Below are 27,756 nucleotides of genomic sequence, written 5' to 3' on the forward strand. Positions count from 1 at the left end.
TTACATTAATATAATTAAATTTGAGAAAAAGTTCTATACCCCAAAGGATGAAGCCTCAGGTACACGTTGGACTTTGGGTGATATACATGCATTGATACGGATTCATCCTTGATAAAAAATGAAACATTCCAGTGAATGATGGTGATAATGGAAGACCCCATGCACGTGTGCAGACAGGGGCAATAGAGGGTTCTCTGGAACTTCCTCTTAGTTTTGTTGTGAATCGAAAATTACACTAAAAAACATTATCTTCAAAATGTGCAACGAAAACAATTGTATGGCTGTTGAAGTAATGAGTGATGGATTCCTTATCAATGGTGAAACAGCATTCTACCAAAATGAGGTAACTAAAATGCCTGGTGCTTACAAACATATCGTCTTCTAAATGAGCACGGTGCAAAATAAATTTTTTTTGTACGAAAATCGATATATGGACAATTCTTGTGGATCTCTGAAGATACTGACAACCTGAAATACAGAGAATTAAATCTCATTAATCTTACCATAAGATTACTTATATCTCTTACTATGTACCACAGTATTTTGATGAATAAACCATCCATTTTGACTCATGCTGATATATGTACATCTCAAGATTTCCCATACCATTTTTCTCTGGAAAACCTTCAACTACTGTGTTTATCTGATTGTTCACACATTGCTGTTTTTGTTTCTAAGAACAATTCTTGTGAGGCATAAAATAAAAAGTTGTCATGGGACTTACACTTCGGAAGAAAATGTTAAGGCTTTTGGCTGCACAGATGAACTATGATGGCTTCCCTGGGAGCCTCTAATCCATGTAGGAGCACGGAGTAAATTCAATGAAAACTGTGAGAAATAAAATTATTGGGAGTCAAATACAAGCTCTTATACTCATTTGAATTCTGTAATAACACATAAAAGTTCATCCTTTCTTCCTTTGTAGACACCTTCAATTTATAATATAATGTTACACAGTGGACACGAAAGTATAAAATTTTCTAAGTAGGACTAAGTGAAGAGGACAAACTGACCGTGAAAACAATTTCACAGTTTACAAAATGGATCACAAATTAATAACTTATGAAATATGTACATTAGAAAAAATCCTGGAGATTCAAGTCAGAAGCACATTTGTCATCTTCTTGCCTAGGATGGTCCCGTGTCTCCCCACCTGCCCACCCCTGGCTCAGTGATAAGAAGACTGAAGCTGTTACAACTGGGAGAAACTGAAAAGAGTAAGGGTGCTGGCGCCACAGGGGGAGACCTGATCAGCACTGGGGATGGGGACGGGCACCCATCCATGTTTCAGCTCCAAGTGCTGATTTCGCTCGGAAATGAAGAAAACCCATACTTGTACTGGTCGGAGTTTGCAGTGTTTGTTTCAAGCACTGTGACCCCCATAAATATAATGGAAAGACACTGGAAGTGAGAATATAACGGAGGAGTTGACATTAGCTCTCCAACACTCTTAGCTTATGGAAAAAATAGACACACATGGAGAGGAGACCAAGAGGAACCCAGGAGAAAGTAAGAGCACAAGGAGACTTGGGAATTGAGAGTAAAGGTCTGAACAGTCTCCTCCCGCATTCACACACAGGCACTGAGGTCACACTGCAGAACGCGGAAGCCGTAGTGACCTGCAGTGTTTGAACACATCCTTTCTTAAAAAAAAAAAACAAAAAAACAAACAAAAAAAAAACTAGTAATTAACATGAAGGCTTCAAAGTCACAAGGTCATAACAGTAAGCAATAAGAACACTGAAAATTTGAAGAAAACTATCAGCAAACAGACTTCAGTGGAGAAGATGCTGCCATAAAGTTTTTACAACAAAAAAAACATAGTAAATCTAGGAAAAATGAAACAATGCATATTTACTAAACTATTTTTAAAAAGTGTCTAAATAGAAAGTTAAAAAATGTGAGAGAAATTGGATAATGTCTTCCAATGAAGGGAAAGCATATGTCAATAGAAACTTCTGATGGGGTAATTGTTGCACATATTAGAAAAAAACATTGGAAAGTCCTACTTATAATGATATGTAAACTATACAGAAAACTTAGTTGAAATAATTACAGGAGCATGTGATGGCAGCAATTTAGCAAGTAGGAAATATCAATAGAGAAATAAAAGTATATGAAGAAATCACAGAGAATCTGAGTGAACAAATACATACCTGAAATGGAAAATTCACAAAATTTTCTCTACAGAAAATCTGGGATGCGATAGAAAAGAACTGATGAAATTGGAGGAGTAACCAAATTTATTTGTATCTTAGGATGAGACAGAAAAAAGAGAAGAATTTACAGAATTCAGAGACTTTCAAAACAGTGTCAGGAAAGCCAGTTTTGGCCTAAGTAGAATATGAGAAGAACAGAGGCAGAAAAGAAAAAACAGGACGTAATCTTAAGGCAAGACGAATGAACACCATACTAATATCATTTAAATATTTATAGACACCAGAGATGTAGCACCTGCTAAGAGAATGAGCACGTACAAATCCACATCTCATGACATCATAATGAAATGACCAAAGAACACTGGCAAATACAGACCAAGAAACAGTCTTGTGGGAACAGAGTGGATTGTGAAGTGACTTAAGTCAGTGTGAAAATCAGGAATGGGTGACACGTCTTCACCTCCATCAGCCTTACGCCACATTATCTACCACAGAATCCATACCCCTGCCCTGTACACTAGGTCCGACTGGAACGGGATACAAGCAGCAAGATGAAGGAAAAGAAAGACACATACCCTAAACGCCCCATGGAAACAATCCCTTAAAAATATCCAGACACAAATGCAGGTATAATCAGTCTAATCAGGTTTGATAAGGATGCCAGAAGGATTCAATAGGGAAACAATGGACCTTTTACAAAGGGTGTTTGGAAACTGACTACCCATATGCAGAAGAATGAAGTTGGATGTTTACATTGACACTGTATACTAAAATTAACTCCAAATGAACTAAAGACATAAATGTAAGATATAAAACTATAAAGTTCCTCAGAGAAAGAAGGGGGGATATTAAACAGCATTGTATTTGGCAATGATTTCTTGGCTCTGCCACCAAAACCACAGAACACAGAGGAAAAGTCCATTGTAGATAAGTGGGCAATATCAACCTGAAACATTTCTGTGCATTAAACGGCATGATCAGCAATGAAAATACAGAGTGGAAAAAAACACTTGTAAATCATATATCAAACAAGGGAATCATATCTAAAATACATAAGGAATCTACAAGTCGGTAATGACTACAGCAAACACCAGAAACACAATTTAAAAATGGGCAAAGAAATGAAATACACAAAGTTCTAAAGAATATATACAAATGGTGAAAAATCATATGAAAAGATGCTCAATATCGCTAATGAGCAGAGAAATGCAAATCAAATTCACGATGAGTTATCACCTTATACTCATTATGATGGATGCAACACACACACACACACACACACACACACACACACAAATGTGTCGGGGCACCTGGGTGGCTCAGTTGGTAAAGTCCGAATCTTGGTTTTGGTTGAGGTCATGATCTCACAGTTTGTGGGTTTAGCCCTGCATCAGGCTTTTGTTGATGGCGTGGATCTGCTTTCAGATGCTCTCTCTCTCCCTCCTTCGGCACCTCCCCTGCTTGCTCTCTCTCTCTATCTCTCTCTCAAAATAAATAAATAAACATTTCTTAAAAGTGTGTCAGTGAGGAGGTCGAAAAGGAGGAGACTCACACACGGTTGTTGGGAATGTAAATCAGTCAGCCGTTATGAAGACATGTATGGAGTTTCCTCAAGAATTGAAGATACAATTACCACATCATGAATCAGGAATCCCACATGTAGGAAACTATCTAAAAGATTTGAAAGCAAGATCTCAAAGATATATATACACCCATGCTCACTGCAGCATTATTCATTAGAGCCATGGGGCAGAAGCCACCCAAATGTCCACTAAGGGATGAATGGAGAAAGAAAGCGTAGTATACATATATACATAACACTCTAGTATTATTCAGCTGTAAAATGAAGGAAATCCTATCACCTACTACAGTATGGATTAAACTCCAGGACATTATGCTAAGTGAAATAAGCCAGTCATACATACGAAGTAAAAAATAAAACTGCATGATTCCACTTATATGAAGTATCCAAAGTAGTAAAAGTGATAGAGCAAGTAGAATAGTGATTGCTCAGGGTTGAGGAGAAAGAGGAGAAGGGGAATTATTGTTCAGTGAGTTGAGTTCCAGTTTTACAAGGTGAAATTTCTAGATATCTTTTGGGCAACAATGTGATAGTTAACACTCCTAACATGTGTGCTTACGTTGGTTAAGATGCATGATCTAGTGAAATGCAATGTAAGATGTGAGACTGTATGATTCCCACTATATGACCATCTGGAAAAAAACAAAATTATGGATACAGTAAAGAGATCAGTGGTTGACAGGGTTTAGGGGGAAGGAAGGATGGATAAGTGGAGCACAGAGCATTTTGAAGGACAGGAAACTATTGTGTATAACTCCACACGTGTCCTTATATATTTTTGCAAACTTTTAAAATACACAACATCAAGAGTACCTGAAAGTCAACTATGGACTTTGGGTGATAAAGAGGTGTCAGTACAGGTTTATCAGTTGTAGCAAGTGAACCACCCACTGAGGGATTTTGAAAATGAGAGAGTCTATGAACTGCTTCTGCATTGACACAAAGACAGTAGGGGAATGCAGAAAACCTCTGTGCTATGTCTGAGTTTTGCTAGGAGACTAAAACTTCTCTAACAAAGTACTCTATTTTTTTAACATGGGTAATGTGGTAAATGCTGTTTTGTTGTGTTTTGTTTTGTTTGCAACAGCTTAAGAATAAAGTGAAAGGCAAGCCAACAAAAATAGGTGATCATAGCAAGAGAAAGAGAAAAACAACTCAGTATATTTAGGAAAATAACAATATGATTAATAGATAAGTTTCACCAAGAAAATACTAAAAAAACAAAACAACAACAACAAAAAAAACCCAACTCCCCGCACACACACATAAAAACCCAAAACAAAAGAAAACAAAGGAAAAAGACCTGTCAAACAAGAATTATAATTCAGCAAAGCTGTCTTTCAGGAAGAAAAGATGCATAAAGACCCCACATCAAACACAAAACTTAACAATTTTTCTTAGTACACCTGCCTTTCAGAAATGTTCTTCAAGCTAAAAGTAACTGATAGATGGTAATGCATACCCCCAAGAAGGAATAGAGATCAGCAGAAACGATAGATGCGTCAGTAAATTTCAAAACCTGTGTATTTTTCTCTCTGAATTATGTTGAGAAAGAAGATTATCAAGGCCATTCTTATAACACTGTATGGTCGGATGTATACCATATGCCTTATATATTTTAGCAGTTACTAATATTTGTGTTGCAGTCACCACGAATGCCTCATTTCAGGTCTCTAATGTGAAATCATGAAAGCAGAGAAGTTACGTTGATGAATAACTGGTGTTCAGTAACCAGTGCTAGCTGGCTTCATTACAACGTGGGTAGAAGAATGGATTTCCCGTTCTCTCTGAAAGCAGATTGTTCCTATGAAAACTTTCCGAAGCTGAAATGGTGTAAAGTGAAAAAGCAAATAACATTGATTTACATGGAAAAATGATTGAGCATTTCCTGATATAAAAAGCAACCACCCCCCAAAACCCATAACACATATAACCTCCTTAGGCTTTTCTGACACCTCAAGACACGCCTTGTGAGTGGATACAAAAAATAAATTGAGATGAAGCACACTCAAAAATACAGTTCAAACCTATGCTTGATACTGATACACAGAGTATATAGTTTCTGAGAAATGAACTTGACAGGACGAATCTTGCTGCTTGGGGTGTGAGCTGACACTAAACAGTAAAACTAGCCCTGAACACAATTTTCACTTTTTGCCTTTTGTCCTAAACACAAAAATCCCCTTCAGATTTCTGTTGTTCAGCAAAAACTGGTATTGGTGTAGGGCTTTCAGAGAAGCAAAGTGAGATAATCCAAATTTTTGGAAAGTTGAGGCATACCTATAATAGGTGGTGGAAAGGAGCTTGTTAGTGCTAATTTAATATACTTTAGTGGAAAGTAGTCAGGATTCATGGGGCGTAGATGACAATCAGTTAATTGTATATGTGTAAAGAGTGCCATGAGCAAGATGGAGACTAGGAGGTCATAATGCTCATCTGCCCACAAAATCAGTCAGAACAGTAACTAAACACCTTCAAACTAAAAACGGCTCAGGGAAAGCTCTAGACAACAAAGAAACACCAAAAATCTGGTGCCGATCAAAAATCCAGGATGGTCCCATGGAAAGAAAAGGAAGCATTTGGCCTGCATCACCCAACCCTGCAGCTGAGAGCCACTTGGCACCTGGAGGAATCCCCTCATGGAGAGTCACCTCATGGAAAGAAGGGGAGCAGGAGAACCCACTAAGCTTCAACTATAGGGATGTCTGCAGCTTTTGCAACAGAAGGGGCCCGTCCATTCTAATCCCAGTTGTTGGAGCAGCCCAGAGTGTGCCCTCTACACCTCCTCCCAGAGGCTGGAGGTGTTGCTATGATGAGACTTGCCTTCAAGGGCTCCAATTCTGCTCTTAGGGATTGGTGGCCATAGCACGTCGTGTATACAAGACTAGAACTACATCTGATTTTGCCCACTCTTGGTCCCAGTTTAGGGCATTGTGTCACATTACTGGGGCTGTTTCCTGAGACCTGACTCCAGATCCTAAGGTGTGCCTTAACTGCCACTATGGGTGCAGATATTTGCTGCCCTGAGTCCCACTCACCATGTTCCATTTAATACCCTGTGTCTTCATTGCCAAGGGTGCTCTTGCTATTTGGAAACCCAAAACCTCCCAGGCTTAGACTCTGAACTGCCATGGCTAACACCTGAAGACTTTTCTCCACCTATGGTAGCTCAAGGCTCTGACCTTTCATTGGTAGGCCAAGTCACCACTGCCTTGAGTCTCTTCTCTCCGGTCCAACTGTAGGGCTCTGAATCCCCATTGCTGCTGCTATACCGCTACATTCCCAGACACACTTTCAGCTTCCACACTAAAACCTTAGTTGTCATTAGAGACCAAGAATCTAGAGGTCTGTGTCCAGATCCCTGGGTCCTGACACATGGCTTTCACAAGCCACCACTGGATCATGCTGCTGCTATCTTGGAACTGCCACTTGGGACAGAGTGGAAACTTGGACTCCCCATCCCCAGCATATGCTACTACCACACACTGCCCATGGCCCCAGTCACCAATGAATTTTGTCGTCCAGGGCCTCTGTACTTGCTACATTCCTCTGCTAGCCAGAGTCGCAATGGTGAGCCCCTGAGACACAGATACAGTTTGCATGGAATATCTACACATGTCTCCAACCGAGACCCCAGCGCCACAGCCACAACAAATGAACCTATGCACCAAAAGCCAATTGCTTTGGTAGTTCCATCTGTGCCTGATCTTGGGCAACAGATCCAATACTGCTATGAAGCCTCTGAGGTCAGCTTGCCATACCAGACCCCAAAAAGGATCATCTCACAACTGAAATATTTCACACTGAAATATTATTTAACCAGGAGAAAGAAAGAAATCTTGCCATTTATAACAAATGGATGGTCCTTGAAGGCATTATGATAAGGGACGAAAATCACACAGAAATAGATAAATATTGCATTGTCTTTCGCATGAATTCTAATAGACTGAACTGGTAAAAACAAAGATTAGAATGCGTTTATCAGGGACTGTGGGTTGGGGGTTTGTGAAGATGTTTAAGACCACAAATTTACGGGACTCCTGGGTGGTTTAGTCGGTTAAGCATCTGACTTCAGTTCAGGTCATGATCTCATGGTTTCTGAGTGTGAGCCCCACGTCGAGTTCTGTGTTGACAGGTTAGAGCCTAGAGCCTGCTTCAGGTCCTGTGTCTCCCTCTCTCTCTGCTCCTCCACCGATCATGTCTGTCTCTCTCCCCCTTTCTCAAAAAATAAACATTGAAATTAAAAAAAAAAAGAATACATATTTACAGCTAGTAGATAATTTTTGGAGGTGTAATGTATAACATAGTGATTACAGACATCATTGTTGTATTATAAACTTCAAAGTTGCTAAGACGAATTCTTAGCTTCTCGCAACACATACAAAAAATGATAAATATGTGACATGAAAAGGTATTATCTAACATGGCCATAATAATCATATGGCAAAACATAAATTTATCAAATGAACATATTGTCAGCATTAAATGTATGCAATGTGAGATGCCAATACCATCTCCATAAAAACAAACAAAAGATAGATTTGTAATACCTACAACGATTGCTACGGAAATAACTTAAGAATATACTAAAGACAACAATAGAGGAAGTAAAATGCAACACTAATGTAGCATGTGTTTAATACAAAAGATAGGAGGTAATGTGGAAGAGGCAAATAAGACATAAGTATAGAATAAAGAGCAAATGGGATACCCAAATCCAAATATCCCAGTAATTATACTCATGTGAATTAAATAAATATTCCAATTATAAGATAGAAAGTGTCATCCTGAATAAAAGACTAATACCACTTATACGCTGTCTGTAACAGACACACTGTAGACTCAAAGACACAAATAGGTGAAAATAAAGGGATAACAAAAAGTAGACCCTACTAACAGTAAGCAAAGATGTGAGCAGAAATGGCTGTTCTAATATCAAAGCAGCTGTTAAAACAAGAAATAGTAATAGAAAGTACAAGAAACATTTCCAAATGTTAAGCCTGTCAATAAAAGAGGAAGATCAAACAATTATAAACATACATTATTTACCTAAGAACAGAACCCTTAAACACAGGAAATAGAAACTGACAGAATTAGAAGGGTAAATAAACAATTCAATGAGTATAGATGAAGACTGAAATCTCTTCCTTCAGTAAGTAAGATCAGCTTGTCACAAAAGCAGGAGGACTATGGAAGACTGTCAAAATAGTGGAACCAGCTTCACATAACTGACATATATAGAAAGTGTTCTAGGTCATCCATAGGGATCAAAAAGTTTAAGGATGGAAGCATGGAAATATTCAAAGTATTTCCTCTGAAGACAAGGAAACAAATGAGAAGAAACAATGGAAACAAATCTGGGATATTTCCTAACATGTGGAAAGTGAGAGACTTCTGAAACATGTACAGTTCAAAGATGAAATCTTGGAAAGTTATCTTGTCCTGGATGAGAGAAATTACCTTGTACTGGATGATAATAAACTGAGAATACATCAAAGCTTTTAGGATGAAGCTAAAGTAGTGTTTACAGACAATGGGTACCTTTGTCAATCACACACAAAGGAAGAATGTTATCAATGCATGATCTCAATTGCTTCCCTCTCAAGCAGCAATAAGACAGGAGTCAGGTAAGGTTATAGAAGGAAGAAATGACACACATACATTTAGCTAAAAGCTGATTGTGAAGGATGTATAGTAGAATAACTCAAAGCAGCCCCAAATGAGCAACACCCAAATATCCAAGAGCATCCACAATAGAACGGGCGAATACAATGTAGGACAATCGGACAACAGAACACAAAGAGATGTGGACCATTGACAATTTCATGCAGCTACATATGGATGAACCACACAAGTTTGGCTCCGCCTGAAAATGCTAAAAAATAAAATATGCACACTCTATGATTCCATTTCTATAAAGTGTTTTTAAAAGGCAGACAAGAAGTTGATAGGGGCATTTTGCAGTGTTGGTAATATTCATTTTCTCATTCCATGTAGTGGTGACACTGAAAACTCGGCCACCTGTTGGCACGTGTACCATGTGACCCATCTGTATGTGCCTTGTACCACAGTAAAAGTATCAGAGGACAATATCATGAAGAAATGCGAATATATTTAAAACTAGACAGAACATTGGAAAAAATCCTACCAAATACAACATGTGAACCAAAGGAACTAGAAAAAAAAAATCTCAGATGTGTCTTAAAATTTCTAATACAGGGGGCGCCTGTTTGGCTCAGTCTGTTAAGCGTTCAACTTAGGCTCAGGTCGCTGTCTCGTGGTAAGTGAGCTTGAGACCCCCTTCCCCTCCCCCTCACCCACCCACCGGGCTCTGTGCTGACAGCTCAGAGCCTGGAACCTGCTTCCAATTCTGTGTCTCCCTCTCTCTCTGCCCCTCCCCTGTTCATGCTCTGTCTCTGTCTCAAAAATAAATAAATGTTAAAAAAAATTTTTTTAATAAAATTTCTAATGCAATTTTGTCTGTAATTCAGAAAACTTTTCACACTCATTTAGAAAGTATTTAGATGTTTATGAATAAAGAAGAATGTAATGCCAGGTTAAAAAGCAAAAAGAAATCATTGTAAGGTCAGAAAAGGAGGCTAATAAAATATGTGTCATATACATTTTGATGGGAATACTAAAAAGAGAAGGAAATTACATATCAGGACAATGATAAGTAGATTTATTGAAGTAGTGCCATTTGTATTTACATTTGAAATGCCATAAATAATCTTCATTTATCACATTAGCAAAGAGGATCAATTCATGTGATTTCCATGATACAGAAGGCAAATGATAAAACTAATATTTATTTTTATTTTTCAAAAACCTATCTAACGGGGTGCCTGGGCAGTTCATTGGTTGAGTGTCCAACTCTTGATTCGGGCTCAGGTCATGATATCAGGGTTTGTGAGTTTGAGCTCCACATTGGGTTCTGCACTGACAGAGCAGAACCTGCTGGGAAGTTTTTCTGTCTCCATCTCTCTCTCTCTCTCTCTGACCCTCTCCCATGCACTTTTTCTCTCACACAAAATAAATAAATAAATAAATAAATAAATAAATAAATAAACATTAAATAAAACGTCTAGAAAGATAGACATGAAAAGGAAACATCCATGCAACGATCCTGAATAGGTAGCATAACTCTGAAAATGAACTTGAATAAATTCACCGTTTAAAAAGGACAATTTTGCGGGCACCTGGGTAGATCAGTCGTTTATGCCTCTGAGTCTTGATTACTGCTCATGGTTCCTGAGATGGAGCCCTAAGTCAGGCTCTGTGCTGACACCATGGACCCTACTTGGGATTCTCTGCCTCTCTCTTTCTCTCTCTGCCCCACCTCTGCCTGCATTCTCACTCTCTCAAAATAAATTAATAAACATTTAAAGTAAAAAAGATGATCTTTCAAGTACAAAACAGACATAAAAATATGTAAGGACATTAATTAAACAGATGAGAAAGGCAACATTTGTACCCACACAATACAAAATGCACAATTCCACCAAAATGCAAAGTCATTCAGTGGAGAAAGTAGAGTGTCTTCAACAAATGTTCTGGAAACAATGGGCTATCAAATATGATTAATGATTAATGACTTTATACTACATTAAAGTGCTCAAAATTGATCACACATAAAAAAGTTCAAATGTTTTATAAAAAACGCATGACCTACAGTTGGTGAGAGATTTTTTAGACAGAATGTCAAAAGCATAATCCATAAAAGAAGAATTGATGAAATGTAGTTCATCAAGATAATATCTGCTCTTTGAAGAGATAAGAAAGTCATAAACTTGTGAAGAAACATTTACAAAGCAAACATCTAATAAAAGACTTGCCACCAGGGTACATAAAGAATGCTCAAAATACAATGAAAAAATGTAAAATTATTAGCAAAAATTTTCAGTAGATACTTCACCAAACACTATGTATAGATGGCAAGTGAGTACAGGAAACGATGCTGAACACTACTAAATTTAGGAGCATTCAAAATAAAACCACCACAGACAAGATTCCTGTTCTGGAAAGAAGGAGTGGTTAGACTTTTCCCTATTCCTCCCACCAACGCAGCTACAGTCCCTGGGCATTATACATAAGATGACACAAGATTCAGAAAGGTAATGAGAAAGCTGACAGGTCCGAGCCCTGGAGACCCAAGGAATGACATGGTGATGAGCTCCACGGAATTTCCCTCTACCTCACATAGACTGGTGTCAGAGAGCCTAGCAAACCACAGACACCAACAGGTACACACCCAAGTCTCCACAATGTTTTTTCTCTCCAGTCAAAATAACACAAAAATGGCTGCTAGGAAGACAGAAAAGTTGTAGACACTAACTGCTTGATTCTAAAAACAAAACAAAACAAAACAAACACAAAAACAAAAACAAAACATTGTTTTTTGATAAAAAATAATAAAACCCATTGACTATCCACCAAAAAAAAATCAACAGGCATGCAGGGGAAATCAAGACATTCTTCGATGAAGAAAATTGAGAAAATGTATCACCACCAGACCCACTCTGAAAGAACTCTTAAAGAGAAGAAATGGCAAAAGAAGGCATCTTGAATCATCAGGAAGAAAGAAAAAAAGAAAGAATAAAACTCTCATAGGTATAATGGACTTTCCTTCACTGTGTTCTCTAAATTGTTTGATATTTGAAGCAAAACTATCAGTTGGAGAAAAATTATAAATTCCATGTGATTCTCAAAGTAAGTAGAGAAATATGAGGACACAGTATAATTGGGACACGGTAAGGGGCCATAAAGGCAAGTAAGTCGCTACATTTTACTCCAACTGCTGTGGGTGGTGACAGACTGTATAGACAGTGACCTGCGAATATGTAATTATCTATATGAAGATATGTAATATCCATATTTTGTATATAAAGGAGATTAGAGCATATATATACATATAGAACTTCATGTATATAAAGTTATTTATGAAGATGAGACCTACTTTGCTCTAAATGATGCTCCGTCACAGAGGTAATGATGTAGAAAACTATAACCTTCACTTTTATCTCACAGCATCAGAAATATAGCATCACAAAAAATAAATTCTAACTGGATCATAAACATAATGAAAAGTTAAAAGACAAAGAAATAAAGAAAAAGGTGAGTCCAGGAAAATAATATAGGACATAATACTCATGAACTATCACTAACTTCTGAAATAGGTCCATAGTAATGATTGTAACACACCAAGTGCTAAGTAGGACTATGGTAACATTAAAATTCTGATCATTCCAGAGGGAGAGAAAGGGAAATAAAGAAGGAGGTGGGGAAAAAGAAAAGAAAAGAAGATTGACCAGACAAAGAAACTATGCAGCTTAAGGTATTGAGGAAGGCACTTGCTAGGATGGGCACTGGGGGGTTGTATGTAAGCAATCAATCGCGGGAATCTACCCCCAAAACCAAGGGCAAACTCTATACAATGTATGTTAGCCAACTTGACAATAAATTATATTAAAAAATAAATAAATACAATTCTGGTCATTAAAAGACTCCATTATGAGAGTAAAAATGCATGTCACAAATATTTTCATCTTAAAAACTCGAGAAAGAGCTCATATCTACAATATGACAAAGGCTTCTAAGATGTGAAAAAAAGGCACCATCCTGGAGAAACGGGCAAGAGACACAGCCCAGTACTTCTCTTTCTCACAAAAGAGAATGCCCTTAAGATTTACAACCCAGAAAAATGGTACTGTGTATAACCATCAGAATTTATTAATTACTTTTACTGAGACTACTGAGATTTGGATCAAAAGACTAGTTGGTACAATGGATATTTACACAATACAATAAAAAAATGTAGGGAAAATTTAACATATTGAAATTTCCACATGTCAATGACTGTGCAATTTCATACTAACTCTTACAGGGAAGTGTATTACAATTAAACATAAATATAATTATGTTGTATTTATAGGTTACTATTTTAATATGAAAACCATAACATTTATATTACATAAATATGCTCTATAAGATGTAGTTATATATAATAAAGGATTATAAATATGATACGTGGAGGAGGATATAAGAAAGACTTTTCATAACACAATTATTCATAATACCCACATAATAAAAAGGAACTAAATTACTGAGAATGGTTTTGAAACTGTCATATCAATATAAGAGAGTAGTGAAATTTCAAACTATAGACAAATGTGTTAATATAGATGCATTACAGATAGCATCTGACAGAGAAAGCAGACACACATAAAAATGCAAACTGAATGATTCCATTGATATAAAGCCCCCAAATAGGCAGAAATATCTCATAAAATGAAAATGGGCAGGACTGGTAAAGGCTCTAAACTTCTGTCCCATGATGTGATTGGTATTTGTGTAATTCTACACATTTTGTAATCAATTTGCACAAATGCCTAATTTCCTTGATATGTTGTCAAATTAAAAGTAAAGTTTGTTGCAGGAAAAAGAGCATTTCTAGAGACACAGGTGTCTATGAAAAGTAAGAATTGGAAATTATCAAATGTACATTCAAGGTATAAGAATATAAATAATTGTCATAGAGTCAACATGTGGAGTACTAAAGACTTTAAAATAAACTACAAATACATATGTCACTATGGATGAACTCTACAAGCATAATAGTCACTCACAAGCTTTTAATAGATCTGCAAACATCTGAAAACTTACCTTGTCCTCTTCATCATCATAGTAGAGCAGGTTAGAGTTCTTAGAAGCACAGGACGTCAAACTCTCCTTCCATGATTTTCCCTCAGTGCTAATGTAATAGCAATTGTTGGAATACGTAAACCACTCTTTCAGACAATGACAACAGAGACACGCTGGAGAGAGATTATGAGATATTATCCAAAAAGCTTAGAGAATTACAAAATGAAAATTTGCAGACTGTATATGGATACACATATGTGTACATAACATATTCATATACCCTCACGAGCTGGTAAAATTAAAGCAAAACACACACACACTCTCTCAGAGAAGAGTCAGGCTTTCATCCCCTAATTTATATGCCCATATAAAGGAACCACAAAAATGTCCAACTCTACATGTCCTGAGAATCACTGAACACAACCATCTTTATGGAATGATTTATCTTTTATCATGTTATAGGAGGAGAACATGTGAGGCAATTGTTAACAATGGGTGCGGTGATTTTAAATGAGTATTTCTTCATATTGTTGCCTAAGAAGTTATACTCTCCTAGAATCCTTAATTCTGAAAGTTCATTAAGCGATTTTCCAATTCACTTTTTCCAAAAGAATCTGTTATCATCTTTGCCTACTTGGAGATAGAGCTAGATAGACACTAAACTAATAACAGAATTTTGCAAGGGATGTTGTACCTTTCTGGATCTTTGTTTCCAGGGAGGTTTGGTTGTGCTCTGGTCCTTCAGTAGCTTGAACATTAAAATAATCTTCAAGAAACATAACATTAAGTTAAGTGCATCAGAATAATTTGAGTTTCTTAGTTTGAAATTTGGTATATTATTTAGAATTGGAAAACGCTGCAATAAAATTGATTTCACCAGTAAAAATTAAATAAAATAATGAACAATAGGGAGGAACATAATTCAAAAGCTTAATGAACCAAACTTCACCATCTCTTACAGTATTTGGTTTAACCAATCTCAAGAATTCATTTGTATCTATCAATAAAGTCTCTCAAATAACTTGCCTTGAAGTTATAAAAATTCTGAAAAGTGTTTAATACTCCCTTAAACATCGTGTGGTATTTTTACTTTAGATAAATTCAGAATAACTATTCCACATTTAGAGCATGTGTCCATTAAAATGAGATAATAAAATTCCATATGTTATATAATATTTCAAGGACTGATGATATTAACGTTAAAAACTCCCTATTAGTCATTCAAACAGTGACTTACAGGGAATAACGTTTATTTTTACCACAGTGGACATCAAGACAAGGCAGATGATTCCCAGAACCTCAGCGATGTACCTCCCTGGACACAAGAGAAATGAAAACACTGACAAAAGATGCATGGAAATAATCATTTAGGAAATTTACAAACAAGAGAAGCAACAACCTGCAGGGAATCAAATGTACAAACTCGGACACCAAACCTATATCTACCATTGTAATCTTCACTTAGAATATACCATTGCATTGGCAGTCAACATACTACTCCATGACAGGTTGGCAAACAGTGTGGATTGTAACACCGGAACAAAGTGAGTCCCCAGACTTCAAGGACACTACCATATTCCAACTTCCAGTTCTGATCCTCACAAATGAAAACTACATGAGATCATTTCCTACTCTTTCCCTACAACCCTGCACCCCAACTTCACATCCCGGAACAGATATACCTGTCTGTATTAAATGTTTTACCTTTGCAGAGACAGTTCTTGTCAATCCCTTGAAGCTCCTGAGAAGCAACTTGAAGATTGAATTCCGCATGGGCCATTTCCTGCTCAGTTATTGAAATGGATGTATTAATGTTCTCAGGTTTCACTCGTCGTCTTTGTGACTCCTTAACCTGACTGAGTTCTGCCCAGGTTAGTCTTGGGTTATTCGTCTCTGCAGCTGAGTAGTGTCAGGCACAGTGCTGAATGGACCTGCCCTGAAGGTCTTGATCAAGAGTGTGTGTCATGTGCATTGCTAGTACAGTGACACTGGGTGGGGTGCAGGGTGAGGGATACTGCTCATTTGAAGTGGAACAATGTAAAATCTCGCTCCACTTCCCTTAGAGCTTAAATAAGTATTTCGTGACAGAATAACAGGGTTTTACAATGACACAATGTTTGACACTGTAGTGATGGTTGGGAAAGTGTAAACAATACATAAGTGAAAGAAAAAAATTCAAGAATAATACTGACCTCATTACTGTAAAGTCAGATTCCAGGGACACCTTGCAACACTATTAGAATAGCCAGATTAAATTAAAGGCTGTATTAGAGAAATACTGTTGCACCATTTTTTGTGACGATTGAAAATTCATTATTGGTTAAAAATACAGTGCTGTAAGACTAGGAAATACTAGTTTTAGCACATATAGGAATTTCCTGTAATAAGTGACTCTTCTTTGGGGATTTAGATTTCTTTACTAAAAGGTAATACAATGCTATCAAGTGATATTTTATCTTGAAAATTGTGGAATTCTGAGGTTTGTTGAATTTTAAAAGGACTAATTTATATGTTGCAAAACATTATGTGACACACTAAACTTATCCAAAGCATGAACAATGGTGAAAACAAACAAACAACAACAACAACAAAACCCATAATTTTAAAAAACAGTTATTTAACATCTGAAAATGGCAATTGATTTCATGGCAAAATATGAAAGTATAAAATGATAAATAAAAGTGTAAATCATTTATGGAAGAACACACTTGGAGCAAATTTCTAGAAAGATCTATGATTTCAAAGGCAGTGAGAGTAGCTTTAGTTCCAGAGGAATGGTAACGAATCACATAAATGAAATTTCATACTTCAGTCAATGAGGTCTGCAGTCCATCAACTCTGTAATTACTCCTGGCTCTCAAATTGACAAGTATCACCTTTTAAAAGTTACTTCATGGGTGGGAGGAGTTAAGGTGTTGGAATCGCATGGAGACGCTAATTTTGTCTCATCCCTGAAATGCAGCTAGAGAAGCACCAGACCATTTAGAACACCTAGGAAGTTGATCTGAGGAGTGTAGCAACAACCTGCATAACCTGAGGCACAGAAGTCGGCGGTTATGCAGGTCAGAGAGGTGAACTGAGGGGAGAAAAGATGAAGAGAGTGAGGAGCCATTTCATGGAGGGAAGACAGAGAGAAAGAAAGGGGGAGAATGTGGTGCATTGATTCCTGCAAGAAAAGCACTCCCCCCTGAAAGTAGCTGGAAAAAAGAGACAGAAAGAGTGAAAATACTCGTAGGGGACTAAACAAGAAATCTGTCCCCCAAAACCACTGACAGGGGGAAAGGAGAGGTAGTCAATACTGCCAAGTTCCTATAAACAGTAGAGCAGAGTCTGTCGTTTCAGAGCTCAGAGCCTGGTGGTGCTCTGGTGAGGAAGTGGGGCAAATCCCCAGGAGCAGGCAGTGCTGTCTGAACGGTCTATGTGCTCTACAGAGAGAAGCTGTTCCCCTGCTTGGAGTGCAGTTGGTATTGGCTATATAGCTTCACAGAGGGCACAGGTCCCAGCGGACCATGAGAGCAGCTACATTTGCTAGTACTGGGACAAAGATGCCCGAGTGCAACAAAAACCTGGAGCTAGCTGTGTGTTGTGAGTTCCCATAATCCCTGAAACTCTGCCACTGTGCAATCACATGAACATTTTCTGAGGCAAGCTGGCACCTGGCCATTGTTTAGCAACACCCCCCCCCCACACACACACCGAGAGTCAGTGAAGATTGAAGCAAGGGGTCTCTGAAACGTGGGGTTCTGAAACACAACCCTGTCTGAGATAAAACTCTGGAGAGAGATTTCACCTGGAAGGTGGACAGCTTAGACATGGACAGGGTAGAGGTGTAGAGTGGGCGGAGGTCTGCAGCCAAGGAGGGGTGCTTGCTAGTGGGGCAGTGAGAGCACAAGTCCCTGTGCCAAAGACTAGGACACTGGGTGAAGCCATTTCCACCACTCCCACACATGCACATGGGTGCCACACTGATCCACCCCAGTAACCTAAGCACTGCCACCTAGTGGAGAATGGAGCCATTACATCAAGCCCAGCCCAACTGTGCCCTCCAAGCACACCCCTCAGAAGACCAGCACAAGTCACTCCACCTGCTTAGTGCATGAAATAGAGGAGGCTTCATCATTTCAATTCTAGGGGAAACTGGATGCCACTTCATTCGGGTTTCATTCTGTTTGCTGGTTCACTTATTTGCTCATTTTCGTTGCTTCTGTTATATCTTAAATTCCCACCCCCCCTTAATTTTCTTTCTTTTTATTGGATACAGAAAATAAATAGTTTTATTTTTAACTTGTTTTTTTATTTTTTAAGTTCCTATTTTAGATCATTTTTGTATTTTATTTTATTCTACTTTATTAGATATATTTTTAATTTCTAAATTTTTTTCTTACTTTTTCTGCTTTCCTTTCCTTTTCCTCTCTATTGTACCGAGATTTTTTTCAACATGCAGATCAAAACACTTCTAGGATCTAGCTTCCTTTATTTGATTTTTTGTTTTATTTTCAATTTTTAATTTTACTTTTTTATTTTCTTAATTTTTTTCTTCCTTCAAAATGGCAAAACAAAGAACTTAACCCCAAAAGCGAGAACAGGAAGATATGACAGTCACAGACTTAGTCAACACACACAAAAGTAAGATGTCTGAACTAGAATTAAGAACCACGATAATGTGAATACTAGCTGGGGTGTAAAAGTGTAGAAGACATCTGAGAATCCTTTCTGCAGAGATAGAAATAAAACCTAGTCAGGCTGTTAGTAAAAATGCTACAACCGCGATTCAAAATGAATGCATGCCACGATGGCAAGGCTGCGTAAGGCAGTGAAGTGAATCAGTGACATAGAAGATAAAATTATGGAGGATAATGAAGCAGAAAAAATAGAGAACAAAGGCAATGAGCAGGATACAAGACTTGGAGAGCTCAGTGACTTAGTAGAAAAGAATAACATCCAAAACAGAGGAGTTCCAAAAGATGAAGAAATAGAGAAAAGGGCAGAAAGTTTAGTTGAGCAAAATACCAGAACACTTCCTACTCTGGGAAGGACACAGATGTCAAAATCCAGGAAGCACAGAGACCTCCCATTAGATACTACAAAAACTGACCATCACCAAGGCATATCTTAGTAAAATTCACCAAAAACACCGACAAGGAAAGAATTGTGAAAGCAGCAAGAGAAAAAAGTCCTTACTCTATAAGAGAAGACACATCAAGTTTGCAGCTGACATATCCACATAAACGTTGCAGACCTGGAAGGATATATTCAACGTGCTGAATCAGAAAAATATGCAGTCAAGACTTCTTTATCCAGCAAGAATGTCATTCAGAATAGAAGGAGTGATAAAGAGTTTCCCAGAGACACAAAAAATAAAAGAATTCATGACAAGTAAACGAACCCTGCATGAAATTTTAAGCGGGACTCTTTCAGTGGAGAAAAGACAAAACAAAACAAAAAAGACCAAAAGCAACAAAGACTAGAAAGGACCAGAGAACACCACCAGCAACATCAACTCTAGAAGGAACATAATGGGACTAAATTCATATCTTTCAGTACTCACTCTAAGTGGAATAGGACTAAATGCTCCAATGACAAGACATAGGGTATCAGAATGGATAAGAAAACAAGGTATATGCTTCTTACAAGAGACTCATTTTAGACCTAAAGTCATCTACAGATTAAAATAAGGGGATGGAGAACCATCTATCATGCTAATGGTCATCAAAAGAAGCCTGGAGTAGCTGACTTATATCAGACAAACTAGATTTAAAAATAAAGACTGTAACAAGAGTTGAAGGGCATTAAACCATTATTAAGGGGTCTATCCACCAAGAAGATCTAACAATTGTAAATGCATATTCCTACAATGTGTGAGCATCCTAATATATATATCAATTAATTACAAACATAAATTTCATTGGCGATAATACCATAAGAGTAGAAGACTTCAACACCCACATCTTACAGTAATAAACAAATCATGTAAGCAGAAAATCAACAAGGAAACACTGGCTTTGAATGACACGCTGGACCAGATGGACTTAACAGATACATTCAGAACACATCATCCTAAAGTAGCAGAACACACATTCTTCTCGAGTGCACATGGAATATTCTCCAGAATAGATCACATACCGGGTCACAAATCAGCCCTCAACAAGTACAAAAGCATTGAGACCATACTGTGCATATTTTCTGACCACAACTCTATGAAACTTGAAATTAATCACAAGAAAACTTTTGAAAAGACCATAAATACTTGGAGATTAAATAACATCCTACTAAAATATGGATTAATTTTAATCCACGAAATTAAAGAGGAAACTAGAAAGTACATGGAAGACAATGAAAATGAAAGCAAGATATTCCAAAACTTCTGTGATGCCGCAATGGTTATAAGAAGGAAATACATAACAATCCAGGCCTTCCTGAAGGAAGAAGAAAGGTCTTAAATATACAACCTAAAGTTACACCTAAAAAGGCTGGATAAGGAACAGCAAATAAAGTCCAAAGGCATCGGAAGAGGGGAAATAAAAAGATTAGAGCAGAAATCCATGATATTGAAGTAAATAAAAAGAACAGAATTAACAAAATTGATAAACCCATAGCCACAGTTGTCAAAAAGAAACACGGAAAGAACCCAAATAAATTCACAAATGGAAGAGGAGATATTACCACCAACACCACAGAAATACAAACAATAATAAAAGAATATTATAAGCAATTATATGCAAACAATATCGACAATCTAGAAAAATGGGCAAATGCCTAGAAATATTTAAACTACTAAAACTGAAACAGGAAGAAAGGAAAAATTTGAACACACCCATAAGCAGGAAGGAAATTGATTCAGTAATCAAAAATCTCCCAACAAATAAGATTCCAGGACTGGCTGTTGTCCGGGGAATTCTGCAAAACATTAAAGAGGAGTTAACCCTTATTCTTTTGAATCTGTTCCAAAAAATAGAAATGGAAGGGAAACTTCCAAACTCATTCCACAAGGCCAACATTACCTTGATGCCAAAACCAAAGACCCCTCCAAAATGAAGAATTCCCAGCAATTTCCCTAGTGAACATGGATGCAAAAACTCTCAATGAAATACTAGCAAATTGGATCCAACAATACATTAAAAGAATTATTGACCCTGATCAACTGGGATTGGTTCCTGGGTGCAGGTCTAGTTCAATACCTGCAAGTCAATCAATATTTTACATCACATTAAGAAAAGAAATGATAAGAACTGCATTATTCTCCCAATAGATGCAGAAAAAACCCTTTGACAAAATGCAGCTCCCATTCTTTTTTTTTTTTAAATTTTTTTTTTTCAACGTTTTTATTTATTTTTGGGACAGAGAGAGACAGAGCATGAACGGGGGAGGGTCAGAGAGAGAGGGAGACACAGAATCGGAAACAGGCTCCAGGCTCCGAGCCATCAGCCCAGAGCCCGACGCGGGGCTCGAACTCACGGACCGCGAGATCGTGACCTGGCTGAAGTCGGACGCTTAACCGACTGCGCCACCCAGGCGCCCCAATGCAGCTCCCATTCTTGATAAAAGCCCTCAAAATATAGGGATAGAAGGGACATACCTGAAAATCATAAGGGGCATATGTGAAAGACCCACAGCTAATATCGTCGTCAATGGGGACAAACTGAGACCTTTCCCCCTACGGTCAGGAACACGACAACGATGTCCACGGTCACCACTGGCATTCACTATAGTGTTGGAAGTCCTAGCTTCAGCAATAGACAGCAAAAGGAGAAAAAATCACCCAAATAGGCAAAGAGGAAGATAAACTTTCACTCTTCTCAGATGAAATGATCCTTTATGTGAGAATCCAAAAAATCCCACCAACAAAACTGCTAGAACTGATCCATGAATTCAGCAAAGTGGCAGGATATAAAATCAATGTACAGAAATCAGTTGCATTTCCATATAGCAATAATGAAGCAGCAGAAGGAGAAATAAAGGAGTCGATCCCATTTACAATTGCACCTCAAACCATACCATACCTAGCAATAAGCCTAACAAAAGAGGTGAAAAATCTATATAGGGAAAACTATAGAAAGCTTATGAAAAAAATTGAAGAAAACACACACAAAAAGGAAAGACATTCCATGCTCATGGATTGGAAAAACAAATATTGTTAAAATGTTGATAGTAGCCAAAGCAATCTCCAAATATGATGCAACCCCTAGCAAAGTAACATCAGCAGTCTTCACAGAGGTAGAACAAGCAATCTAAAATTTGCATGGAATCAGAAAAGACCCAAATAGGCAAAGCAATCCTGAAGAAGAAAACCAAAGCAGGAGGCATCACAATCCCAGACTTCAAGCTGTATTACAAAGCTGTAATCATCAAGACAGTATGGCACTGGCACCAAAACAGACATATATATCAATGGAACAGACTAGATCACGCAGAAATGGACCTACAAATATATGGCCAACTAATCTTTGACAAAGCAGGAAAGACTATCCAATGGAAAAAAGACAGTCTCTTTAGCAAATGGTATTGGGAAATTGGGCAGAAATATGCATAAGAATGAACGTGGACCACTTTCTTACAGCATACACAAAAATAAACGCAAAATGAATGAAAGATGTGAATGTGAGACAGAAAACCAAAGTCCTAGAGGAGAAAACAGGCAACATCCTCTTTGATCTGAGCCTCAGCAACTTCTAACTTGACATGTCTGGGGAAGCAAGGGAAACAAAACACAAATGAACCACTGGGACTTCCTCAAGAGAAAAAGCTTGTGTACAGCAAAGGACATAATCAGAAAAACTGAAAGGCAACTGACACAATGGGAGAGGATATTTGCAAAGGACATATTGCTTAAAGGGTTAGTGTCCAAAATCTATAAAGAACTTCTCAAACTCAACACCCAAAACCCGAATAATCTAGTGAAGAAATGGGCAAAAGACATGAAGAGACACCTTTCTGAAGAAGACATCCAGATGGCTAACAGATACGTGAAATGATGCTCATCACACATCATCAGGGAAATACTAATGAAAACCACAATGAGATAGCACCTCACACCTATCAGAATGGTTAAAATTCACACCACAGTCAAAAAAAGATGTTGGCAAGGATGTGGAGAAACAGGAACTCTTCTGCACTGCTCGTGGGAATGCAAACTGGTGCAGCCACTCTGGAAAACAATATGGAGGTAACCCAAAAAATAAAAAAATAGAACTACCCTATAACCCAGCAATTGCACTACTAGGTATTTATTCAAAGGATACAGAAGTGCTGATTCCTAGGGGCTCTCGTGCCGTAATGTTAATCCTCAATAGCCAAAGTATGGAAAAGAGCCCAAATGACCATCGACTGATGAATGAAGATGTGCCATATATATATGTGTGTATACACACACACACACACATATATATATATATATATATATATATATATATATATACAGTAGAATATTCATATTATTCGGTGATCACAAAGAATAAAACCTTGCCATTGGCAACAATGTAGATGGAAGTAGAGTGTCTTATGCTTAGCAAAATAAGTCCGTCACAGAAAGACAAATATCACAGGCTTTCACTCATATGTGAAGTTTAAGGAAGAAAACAAATGAACATAGAGGGAAGGGAAGCAAAAATAATCTAAAAAACAGGTGGGACATAAACCATAAGAGACTCTTAAATGCAGAGCACAAATTGATGGTTTTTGCAGGGGTGTTTGGTATGGGGATGGGCAATGGGCATTAAGGAGGGCACTTGTTGGGATGACCACTTGTGCTATATATAAATGTTGAATCCCTCAATTCTATTCCTGAAATCATTATTAACTATATGTTAACTAACTTGGATTTAAATTTAAAAAATGATTATAAACAATAAAATAATAAAATAAAATAAAATAAAATAAATAATTACTGGAAGCAATAAACACTAAAATAAAACATTAAAACTATAAACAGTTGATTCCTGTCTAGCTATCTGGTTGCTAATCTAAAATGGGAATTAAAATAGGTAAAATATAATGCATATAAAACACTTAAACTCAATATGACTGTTCCAAGGTCTCAATAATATGTAGTTATTTTAATTATTTTTTAACACAATAACCATTTATCGTTACTGACTCATGTCCTTTAGGACATGGTACATAATTCACGAACCAGGAGTGTTTCTCAGTATTGAATATCTTTCTTGGACAAGTTTTGTTCAATTTAATAAAACGTCTTTTATTATTTATAGATAAGCTTAATTTAGCATTTTACAGAAGGCATCTCATCTTATCTTTTATGAAAAATCAAACTGCTTTCATTTATCAAAGTAAATTTTTGAGGAATTATGTTTGGACTTTATGACACAAAATGGATTTATTTTAAGCATCTATTTTTAAAGCCAGGGCAAATTAAATAACATATACTCTAAATTGATTACAAATCCATACGAAATATTCCTCGTCATGATGCCATGTGATGTCAATAAAAATGGTACAAACCCAATTATGTATATGCATATGCTCTGAGTTACTCCTCCACAGGCAACAATTTGAATATTGTAGATCTCTAATATATTGCATATTCATTCTGCTCTGTTACCCTGAGGTGTTGGACTAAAGATACCAATTTCTCTGTCATGGTATTGCTGATTAGTTGTGCCTCAGGTGCATCCCACCAGCATTTGTAACCTTCCACTCACTAGAGAGACAGGACAGTGGTGACACATGCCTTCTTATGGGTATAGGTAATAATAGTATTTTTTCACACTGCTTTTTGTATGTATTTAGAAATGTAAAATATACTTGGGAAGAAAATGGGAGGTGTTCTACATCAGAATGTATTTAGCGGCATCTCTCACTTTTCTCCATTCTTTATGGTAACAGATGCATATGTGTAGATGGGATATTCCAACATTGGAAGATAGGGCATTTCAGTCCCTTCTTCTCCCTGCACACTGTAGGATCCCCAAATCTAGGATTCAAACAGGCTATTATGTCACAGATTGACAATCCCCTTTGTATTCTTCAATTCCAAAAGACACAGCCTATACAGATGCCCAAATAACACACTTTGTGAGGAGACTGGGGTTCTTGAGCAATAAGGGAAAGGACAGTAATTGCAACTTGATTTCAAAAAAACATGAAACACAGACATGGAAAAAATTACTCTAGTGTCCACACATGATGCGCATTGAATTTCTCCACTTTTTAAAATGCAAATTTCTTTGATATATGATCAAAATGGTTGCCAGATAGCATTTCTGATGCCTGGCTGTTTCACTGGGTGAAAGGAAGAATACAGTTATAGGGCTTTGGTTTTATGAAAAATGGCCTTTATTGGACATTGGGAAAAGCAAAATATGAAGAGATCACAGCAACTACTTCATGTGCTTGGGCTTTATTTTAAGGATCCATAGGCATTATATTATTTATTATTATTTATTCCTCAGAACAGCCCTATGAAGTTGCTACAATTAAGACCATCATGTCACAGATGATGACACAAAAGCATCAATTTCTTAAGCCAAAACCACTGAAATCTTGTGAATACTTGTATCAAGAGGTACTGTTCAAATACTCTTCAAGTAAATATGAATAAGATACTATTTCCATCATATATTCTGCAGAGAAAACAGCCAGAGCAGTTATGTAACTGAGTCCCAGGGCTAGGAGTGTGCACTTAGAAATTCCATGAAGTGACCGGTTTCAATGCCAATGTCCTTTCACTTTATAATTTTCTGCTTATAACTTATTTGATCAAAGACCACCGTGAAAATATCTATAGTATCATGTCTGTCACTATATAAAACTGATTTACAAGGATATTTGGCACAGAAGACAAAAAAACCAAATGGGAAGTTAAGAGAGTATAAATTTTTAATTTATTTCCAAACAATATCCTTTACAAAATTATTCTCTCATGAAGTATTATTAAAAAAAAAAAATCCTATGGCTATAATGGTAGATTAGGTTACTTTCAGTGAATCTACATTTCTTCCCTCTGACCACTGTGAAAAGAGTGTAGTCTGCAGATAACAAATGATAAGTTTGCCCACGTGACTTGTTTTCACACTATAATGTGTGTTGGAATGTGATAGGTTATGAGTTCAGAGACCAGGCACTAAGAAACACATTTCTGCTAGTTGCTATCTCTGTTATGCAAGATCATATACCAGGATCTGAGCTGCATCTGTATGTAGTCTGGAGTCAAGTCCATAAATGCCCAGACTTGATCAACCCTAACAGAGCCAAACCACAAACAGGTGAATGAAAATTAGATGCTTAATTTTCAATGTCATTGCAACCTTGGGTTGTATGAAACACAACTTTAGCAATTACTTACAGCTACCATAAACAATTATATTCAATTCCTTTTGAATATTCATATAATTTTTCTACAAGAGTGTAGGGAACAGGTAGAGACAATACAAAGAATGTGTCTATCTTCACAAATATAAATGCATATGAAATATGAATTTATTTTGCAAGTAATAACCGAGTTTCATTTCTTTCCCTGTTATAATTGAATTAGGGTAGGAATATCTGTGAATCATTATCTGATTACTCACATTTGTCTTGAATTCTGGCAAGAAGTAGCCATTTGACCTCCACAAATATCTGTACATTTTAATTTTTGGTTTTCTTATGTAACATTTTATGTTTTGCATCAAAGAGCTTTTTTATTTTTTAATTTATTTTTATTTTTTTAAATGAAATTTATTGTCAAATTGGAAGCTAGGTGAAATAAGTCACACAGAGAAAGACAACACAGTGTTTTTTAGCATGGCTGTAAAGACTGACAGAAGTGGGTACATAAAAATGGAAAAAATTAAATTTCATCCAAAATATATGAACCCAGTTGAGGAAAACAACATATAAGAAAAGGTATCAAAGGACACTGGTTATTAGCGATTAGAAACCAATCTCTACCTTGAAATAAATCTAATCTTTGATAGTGCTGCACTAAGACAGATTGAAAGAGTACACTTTGGTTCCATTTTCGGAGGAAGTGGGGCCGATCTGAATGGCTTTATACATCGACCCTGTTGTTCCATGATAACCCCAAGGGGCCGTTCATTTAGTACTCTCAGCTCCAAATCCACCCTCAGTGCCTTGTTCTCAGATAACGGTGGAAGATCCTATCCATTTTCTCTCTGGTCATCTCACATGAAGTTGACTTTTGTCAGTAAAAGACAATGGAGACACAGTGCAGCAGAAAGGGCTCTTCTTCCCGGCGTCATGGTGTTGTCTCTCCTTTGGCCGCCATGGCTTGGTTGCCAGTTGCAGTCTTGCAGGAAGTCACGGGTATTCGTCCTCCAGCAGGTTCTTGTAGGCAATCTGTCAGTTTCCTGTCATCTGGTCTTTCCTCCTGATGCTCTGACAGAGAGTAACTCCTGTGTGCTAGTCACAGTCTGA

General features: G+C 37.2%; 1 protein-coding gene across 1 annotated transcript; it reads right to left on the minus strand.

The window, feature by feature from the left end:
* Positions 1-47: 47 nt before the first annotated feature.
* On the minus strand, positions 48-27,395 carry LOC144616826 (NKG2-A/NKG2-B type II integral membrane protein-like). Its single transcript, XM_078449195.2, has 9 exons — positions 27,326-27,395; positions 21,959-22,106; positions 21,197-21,279; positions 16,087-16,281; positions 15,620-15,697; positions 15,077-15,130; positions 14,404-14,555; positions 725-828; positions 48-468 (listed from the first exon to the last, which is right to left on the minus strand). Exons 1-9 carry the CDS (start codon positions 27,393-27,395, stop codon positions 348-350), a joined length of 1,005 nt encoding a protein of 334 aa, XP_078305321.2. The 3' UTR covers positions 48-347.
* Positions 27,396-27,756: the final 361 nt, after the last annotated feature.

Source organism: Panthera onca, chromosome B4 (genome assembly GCF_046562875.1).
Source record: "Panthera onca isolate mPanOnc1 chromosome B4, mPanOnc1 haplotype 2, whole genome shotgun sequence".
Lineage (NCBI taxonomy): Eukaryota > Metazoa > Chordata > Mammalia > Carnivora > Felidae > Panthera > Panthera onca.